Below are 8,749 nucleotides of genomic sequence, written 5' to 3' on the forward strand. Positions count from 1 at the left end.
ATTTCAGTCGCTAAGTATTCTTCAGATGCGAGAGTTCACGTTTCACCCGTTTGTCGGCATCTCGCCTATATCAGTTTATCGTATTGACCATTTTGAAGAATTCCGCGAGAAATAACACGATTTAATTTATTTTAATTTTTGACGAGTCACCCGGACGTTGCGTAGTATTTATGCAAACATACGTTTCGCAAATGTCACCAAAATTTCTCTACGGTCGATTAATCGCAGTATTAATAAATTACATCATTTAGCGTGCTTAAGATTACCGCGCTACCGCTGTGTACTAATTTTTCGCCCAGCGTACGTTTGCAATAAGTGTCTTGTAACTCGTAGGTACATTTTCGAATTGTTTTCATGTTTGATCGTCATTACGAAAGTTGCCTCTCGTTACAGTTTTGTATAATGCGCACGATACGTTTGTGAAGATGTTGTGTAGTAATAAGTGTTCGATTACTTTTGTGAGCCACTGTATATACATGATTACATCAAACTAGACAGTACTCGTTCTTTTCTTTTGTTCTTCTTTTTATTGCATCGAATTGAGCATAAAATTGGCATGAGTCTTTGTACGTAAAAAGTAAAAAGGCATGGTCCTTTTTATGACCAGTTCTTACACTGCACTGCACGTGTAGATTTTAGAGATTTCATCTAGAGGAACGTATTCTAAATAACGTATTTTAAAACATTATACGATCAATTGTGCTTAACTAATTATTGCATTACTAACCTTATCATCCACAATAATGAACTCTTTGCTCTCTCAGCTCTAGTTTTGTTATACCTTTTTTCTTTTCTAATTCTTATATTATTATCGTAGCGCCAATTTTTTAAATATCGTGTTTCTTCGAGCTTCGTATTTTTCTAGAATTGTCAACAAAAAATATGCATAACTGTTACAACGTTTTTAATATTTCAGTTTCTAAGATACTTAAGTCGCCACGATACGACGGTATTTAAAACACTTTGCAACTGAACAACCGATATTAACAGATTGTCGGCAAAACCTAAATTAGCAACGCTCAGCGTTCAGAGAGTCGACGATCTTGCAATTCTATGATTCGCGATCAAGTCCGTCTTTGCCGCGTGTCCTTAGCGACTATATCGAAGCATCTCTAGTTTGATAACGAAAATGGAAATTTTTATTTATTCCAGATCGAACGCCGACAAATACTTGTTGTATATCTTTCTCCCTTTTCGAACATGATTATGTATCGCTAGAGATCAAAAGACAAATATACACTTTATTTGAACGAAACAGGTATACAGGTGTATACAAGCTGTGTGTGAACAAATTTAAACGGTGATTCTTGAAGTGAAAATAAGATGAAACTCAAGATGAAAAATTGCATATTCGGCTTTGTTTTTTAATTATTGACGATTAAAAATTAGCCGAAATGCCCCTGTGCGCGAGCAAACATCCTTACACGAACGAAAGTAGGTCAGCCTACGCAACGGGGTGCACAGGGATCCTGAAATCGATAACGATACATAGGCAGCAGCTTACTTCGTACAAGTGGTAAAGAAAAAGATTATGACATTCGAACACTCGAACCATCCCACGCGACGTTTTCTAATAAAAATCGTAGATCAAACGTTATATTTATTTACTTATTATTGTTTAGTCCGTGCCTTTCGGCTTTGCACGAATTTTCGGTTTTACATCTCTTACATCCAATTCCCTTCTTACATGTCTACCTCCCCTCTTTTCCACTCTATTCTATTGCACTACCTTGCTTATTCTACCGCTAAAATCTAAAAATTAGGAACTATAAATTATCAATTAATGACTAAAAACTATTGCCACTTTGATCCTTAGCCTCCTTGCTGTGCCTCCTCCTTGTCGTTTGCCCTTCTCTTCTCTATTATTGCTTTCAGTTCTGCTAAACCTTCTCCAGTCTCGTTCAGCGTTTTTCCTATGTCCTTTGGTCCTCCAGTTATTTCACATTCTTCTATTACACGTCTTAGGTCTTCTTCTTTCCTTCTGCATAGTCTGCATCTTTCTTCCCCCTCTTCTTTCCAGTATTCCCTTGCTTTGGTCTCGTTTCCGCATCTGAATCTTGCCAGTATTCTTCTGTCCTTCCACTTAATCCTCCCTTCCAAGTACTTTGGTCATTTCTCTTTGGCTGTGTTTCTGTAGCGTATGTTGTTCTTGGATTCCCTTATCCTTTTCCCCCTCTTTTCTGTTTCTCTCTTTCTTCTTTCTTCTATAATTTGGTCAGCTGTCATCGTTTCTTGCTCCTCTCCTGTTTCTATCTGGGTCCCTCCTTTTCTCACCTCTTCTAGTCCCTTCTTTCTCTCTCTTGCTCTTTTCCCTTCCTGACCATTCCCCCATTCTCTCTCTCTCTCTTTCCTTTATGCATTCCTTTACTAATTCCTTTTTTGATTCTAGGGCTTTCTCTTCATACCTCGCTGCTCTTTTCTTTCATTTCTATTAATTTGCATTCCTCTACCAGTATATAGTCTGATGTTGTCATATCTAAGCCGATCAAACGTTATATCCGCCTACTCGTTAAAACCCATAACAGTCCATTTTTACAAACATCGTTTGCACGTCCTATTATTTATCAATTGTTCGTGCAGACAAGGGATCGGACGAAACATCGACCCTTTTTACTCGAAAGTTTCACGAGGCGGTTTTCGATGCAGTGCTATGGATGTAGCGGATCGGTATCAATAGAACGCCGACAGGTCGAGGCATCAACGCGGCGCAACACGTCCCGGGCGATCCGCGGGTACCAACCGCCAACACCAGAGGGCTACGACGACAACGAGTTTGTCTATCTCGCTAGCGGTCGAATATACGGACGAATGATATAAATACCTCACCTAGCGAGACTCCCTCTACGTCCAAGGCAGGGACTACCGGGCATAGCATTACTGACGAGTCCACCGGTAGTCCCGGGACGAAACGCAAAACTCTCTTTTCATCCGCCACATGGATTTTAACGAGTAGGCAGATTATAGAGTTTGATCTGTGATTTTTATCGGATAACGTCGCGTGGGATGTTTCAGGTCTTCGAACGTCACAATCTTCTTCCCTACGACAATTGACACGCCTTATGTTACTCGAAGGCACTTAACAACTCGAATGAAAAAGCTTTGGCGCGTCTCTCGAGACGTAGAAGACGAGTGTTTCGCTATCAATGTACGGACAAACGCGATACATCGGGCGAAGGATAATTGATTAATAAGCGACGAATCAATCAATCGTCGAGATCTGGAAGAAATTTACAGCAGCAGCCGTAAAGGCCACCTTAAGATTCTAAGAATCGTCCCAGCCGCGCTTTGGAAAGGGTGGACGTTATAAGAAACGTTATACTAAATTGCAATATCGTAAAAGACAAGCCATTCGAAAGTGCGATCAAAAGAAGTGAAATCTGAGATCGGTGGAAAGGACTCGCAGGCAATTAGTCAAGGCTTTTCATCTGCATTTATAGATACGTTTTGCCTACTTGACATCAGAAACTGCTGACATATACATTTTCCGTACAATCATACGTTCCTTCTGTTCTCACACTTTCTCAGACTACTCGTACTCGCATCTTCACACGATATCGATGTAATCACGCTTCGTATCGTCGTATCATGTGATCTACCAATGTAGGCTGTTCGGCGTCAGATGTCAAGAAATTTAAAGGCTGATTCTTGAAGCCGAAATTAGACGAAAATCAAGAATACCTGCAATTACCTTCGACTCAAAGGTGGCAAACATTCGCTTCCCTCGATACTTGAAATTTATGATTACCGCCAGAAATTTCTTTAGCATCCACTCCTCTCCGACTAGTCGAATTTCACATAGTAGTTCGAAATCGGTAAATCTTCATTTTTTTAGTAATTTACTAACTAGATATAAGCACGTTCTAGGTATTGTAACGTATTCGATGCGTTACCGCTTACTGCTTACAATAGTTGCTGCTACAAGGTAGAGGACAAATTGTAATAGTTTCACGCGTGACAAACCTAAACAAGTGACAAAGTAATTAGTAGCTGGTATTCGATACACAGCCCATTTACGCCCGAAAATTACCGATACCAGATTTCACCGACTATAGCAGTTTGGCAACAGCTTTAACCGACTGACAGTATTAGCAGAGGGAAGTAAGGGAGGATTCTTACTTATGTAGGTTTATTGCTGCGGACAATTGATCGCTGGCAGGCTTACGGCGACCGAATTAAGAGCACACGGGACGCTGACGTGGAGTAGTCAAAACAGTTTCGAGTAGCACGTGGTGAAAGGAACGGAGCAAAGTCTTTTTATAATTTTCATGATACTTTATAAATAGATATGTCGGAGATGAAAGAACTCCGGAGCCTCTGGAATTTTGGATAACATTGTAATCTAGAGTCTACGATAGCTGTAATTAAACAATTATAGTTATTCAATCCGATTGTAATTGTTCGAGATTAGTGATAGTGAGCTTTGACTCGAGGCGACAGTCTGTCACCTAACGTAGCCGCGGTCAAGGGATGAACGCTTTGTCTAACGAAGGTATGGAGTAATTCTATAGCTCTTCTTAAAAGAAATATTTGTGGCGGCACGCGACAGTAAACATTCCAACGGTTTCTGTCCCGTGGCTCGCCACACGCAGACCCTATTCTTCGAGTAAGATGTCGATGCGTCTCCGTGGTACATGTTCAGCTAGCCAGAGGGCCCGTTACAAATCTTAAGATTTAGCTGACTAAAGTCCTTCAAACAAACAGTCTTTGTTCCAACTACGAGAAGATAGAGGAGACCTATTTTTCAACGAACGACGTCTCCCACTAGCAACTTTCCCTCGAGGGCGGCTAGCATCTTTTTCTAACCACCGATATGGAGATTGACCAATTAGCAGCAACGCCAATTTCCCTTACTTTCTGAACGAAGGCTATCCTCGACGAATCCGATGATCTCGTGTCCTTAGACACACCCCATCATAGTTTTCCTCTGTGGCATCATCGGGGCGGAAACTCTTTCTTGCGATCTCATCGACGAAAAGAGTAACCCTTTACGACCAGTGAATATTACGCGTCCAACTTAGATTTTATGAGCACGTTCATCTATCATCCCGTCGACCGCGGATTCGTTACTGAACCTAGGATCATTGTCATTAGTCTCTCGAGTATCTAATTACCACGGTTACTTGTCCAGTTCTATAATAATCGTATTTGCACTAGTCAATGTTTCCCCTATTGCATAACGACAACGTGTAATCTAAACGAAGATTCGTTTCGCGCCCCTAACCCTAATCCTAATGTAAACCCGACAGATACATATGTCGGATTAACGTTGGGGATAGGGTCGTGGGCGTTTGATGAATCTTCATTGGAATTGGCCATCGTTATGGTATAACAAAGGTACGGTTTATTAACACAAGTATAGATACCACAGACTTGACTATCAATCACGGCGATTTGGCTTGCGCGACGCTAGTGACAATGGCCTTAGGTTCGATAACGAATCCACGGTCCACGGGATGACGAATGCGATGTGATCCACGAATTACTCCACATACAAGTAAAACTTATCTGCATAAACTCCAAAGAAATTCAAGTACAACTGCCCTTATATATTCCTCTCCCTACCTCTCGGGTCAGTCTTTGTTTTTAAGGAGAGCCATATAATCATTCCATACCTCTGTCAGGTACACGTCCCTCCCGTGACAGTGGCTACGTTCTATGTCACTTGGGGCCCAAGCCCATCGTCATAAAGCTAGATTGGAACATTAAAACTATTTCTTATTTTTATTACTTAAGTGTAGCTACAGTAAAAGTCTGGACCAGGGTATTGGGTTTTTTCTCAACATTCCAGACGGGAAGTTCCGATGTCCCTTCATCTCCGACATATATGTCGGGTTAGCGTTAGGTTTAGGAGCGTGTAACGAATCTTCCTTCGGACTAGCCATCGTTGTTGTACAATAGAGATTGTATTTACTGGTATAAATATGATTTTTGCAAAGTTTGACAAATAACCGTGGTGATTAGACACTCGAGATGTTAATGACAATGTTCTTAGGCTCAATAACGAATCCACGGTCAACGGGGTAATTCTTTGTTAAACGTAGAATATATTTCGAAGCACAAAGTAACGTTCGCTGTGACGCTCTGTATAATACCGCACGTAAAGACGACGTGAAAACTCTGCAAGGTGATCGCAAGAATAAAAGACCGATGGAAACTTTCTTCTCCTTACGATCACGTTCGTTCGTTGCATATTGGCCGGGGATACCAACAAAATTCCAGCCGCCGTTGCTAGGCAGACCCGCGTAGAGCTGACATTGCTCCTTCCCGGGGTTTGATCGTTAATACAACGTGTGTCCCACAATATTGGCACTTCTCTGTCAGGTAAAAACGTTCATCCCGTGACCGTGGAATGTTCGGCGACCAGTTGCGTCACCTCGAGCCCAAGGCCACTGTCACAAATCTCGGGCAAATATAATAGAATTGAATCGTAACGACTATTTCTAAGTTTTATCATTTAAGTACAGCTATAATAAATGGTCTAGACTAAAGTATCGGGGATCTTGCCAAAAATCCCAAAAGAAAGGCCCCGATGTCCCCTCATCTCCGACATATATATATTATTTATTCACAAACGGCTCTACTTGTGGTTACACACGTATATACATATAATTCTACCTTTGTTTTAGGACACACAAAATTACGTCCTTGTGTCCCCATTGTTTTGACTACTCCGCGACAAGGCTGTTGGTAGCAGGCTGATGGTAGCGAATGGGAGAAACACAGGTTCCGCCGCGTAATCGTGACACCTATCGTCACCACGGGAGTTTAGGATCGTGTTTACCACTATTAGGATCGCAATCCTGTACAAATGCATACGCAATTTCATTTTTAACCACGTATTGGAGTAAACGTAATATCTGACAAGTACAGTTTTCTTTTCGTTATAATTTCTGAAGCACGATCGTTCTACGCGTGGAACAAAGCGCGCGTTAATCAGGACCATCTGTCTACGACACGTCGGGAATTCAACAAAATTGGAGTTGAGGCCCCTTTCGTACCTAATTACCTTGTATTAAATCAGTTATCGAAATGAAAGAAAAATTGATCGATAAATCCGTTTATCTTCATACGTAATAACATTCACGAATAACGATCGCGTCTTGCGACTATCGCTAAAAGTTTCGGGGAATTTCTGTTTCAGCCGGTCAGCACGAAGGTGTAATTAACGACTATTACTTTAGAGATTCTTTCGATCATTCGTCGTCGGAAAGTCAACTATTGGATGCATCGGGCAAACCGCACAGTCGCTCGGTGACCCCGGTGCCACAAATGCAGAAACTTCAAAACTCGAAAGTTTGTCTCCAGCAGCAGCAGCAACAACAACAACAGCAGCACCAACAGTTGCAGCATCAGCGGCAATCCGGTCGACGTTCAAATGCTGCGAAACTGAGGCACAAGAGTGTTCGAGTCACGAGGCTTTTCATTCCAGCTTTTATGCTGACGATCATCGTCTTGTTTATCGTGATCGTCATGGTATTCGAGACGGATACGACGCTTTTCAATAACTTGCGCAAGACACCAGAAATGGTGGCCTTAAAGAACCAATACTATGTCCCTATTAAGGAGTTCTTGAGGACAAAGCTCGGCCTATTTTGATGCGACCCGACGATGACCAGGCTGAGGTCGCCCTTTGTCGCTAAGTAACTTCCTTCAGTGCCAAGTCGAGAAGACGTTGCCGAGACCGAGGAGCAAGGGTATCGTTTCTTCTTCATCCGTCGTTTCCTCTTTCGTGATTCACACACGGCGGAACCACTCGTACTTTTCTTTTTATATCCCCTTGATTTTCCTATTTCCGAATCCGCGCAGATACGAGCCATTTATTCGCCAAATCGATTAACTCCGCGAAACAGAAAGTACAGAAGATCGAATGAAATTGTACGAGTACGAGACACGAGCTCTGTAACGTTAAAATTTCACAAATTTCGCGCCTCCAGTTAATCGATTTGGCCTGTGAAGGTGAAGGTTCGGTTAGCATTGGCCGGTATTCGAAGCTTTTAAACGAATGCCGTTGTTTTAATTCTGCTGCGTTCCTTCGATCGATGGGCCAATTTCTACCTAGTGTATTTTTTTAACGTACGTACGGAAGATTTGCTATCGGTATGTGTGAGCTTTCGTTTCAATTTTATATCGAGCATTTTCTTAGCACATTAACGGTCTTCTTATTTCTCTAGAGATAAGAGCAAGATCGCGATAGAAAAATTCGAGGCTCGCAGCAGGATTAACGCAGCAACAACGTACCACTGTGTTTGAATTGGCAAGAAAGGATCGGAAGATATACAGTGACTCGCAAGAGCGTTCCTACATCTGGCATAGACGAATTCTATGCGTGTTATATAAAACATTTGGAAATTTCGTTAGCATCGTATCGAGGCGCAACTCGAAAGTATACAGTGTGGTTGGTAACTGGTGGTACAAGCGGAAAGGGGGTGATTCTACGCGAAAAAACAAGTCGAAAATGTAGAATAACAATTTTTCGTTCGAGGCTTTGTTTTCGAGAAAATCGACTTTGAATTTTCGGTCGGTACGCGTGCACTTTATCGCGTCTCGTTATAACGGATCTCACTGTAGATCGTTGTCTCGATGGAAAAATTAAAAAAAAAATTTTTATTCTATATTTTCGCCCTGCCAACCACCCTGTATATAGATTTGCTGCAAATTTGTGTTTATTAAAAAGTCAGCGTATAGTACGAATAATTGGCGAGATGTTTATCATTTGTTAACGGTTTATCAGATTTACCTGATTTTTCCA

At 41.6% G+C, this 8,749-nt stretch overlaps 1 protein-coding gene across 7 annotated transcripts in view; it reads left to right on the forward strand.

Moving 5' to 3' along the window:
• Positions 1-8,435, forward strand: part of LOC117212937 (FERM domain-containing protein 5) — a 58,092-nt gene extending 49,657 nt beyond the window's left edge. For 3 of the 7 annotated variants that reach the window (XM_033458085.1, XM_033458086.1, XM_033458087.1), the window contains one exon: positions 7,142-8,433. In XM_033458085.1, the coding sequence (XP_033313976.1) occupies positions 7,142-7,596 (455 nt within the window). In that variant the 3' untranslated portion in view covers positions 7,597-8,433. Of the gene's footprint in view, positions 1-6,626; positions 7,054-7,141 lie in introns of those variants that run through there. The other 4 variants (XM_033458088.1, XM_033458089.1, XM_033458091.1 and 1 more) reach the window with 3 other exon arrangements.
• The last annotated feature ends 314 nt before the right edge of the window (positions 8,436-8,749 follow it).

This window comes from Bombus bifarius, unplaced genomic scaffold (genome assembly GCF_011952205.1).
Source record: "Bombus bifarius isolate JDL3187 unplaced genomic scaffold, Bbif_JDL3187 scf7180000008421, whole genome shotgun sequence".
Taxonomy (NCBI): domain Eukaryota; kingdom Metazoa; phylum Arthropoda; class Insecta; order Hymenoptera; family Apidae; genus Bombus; species Bombus bifarius.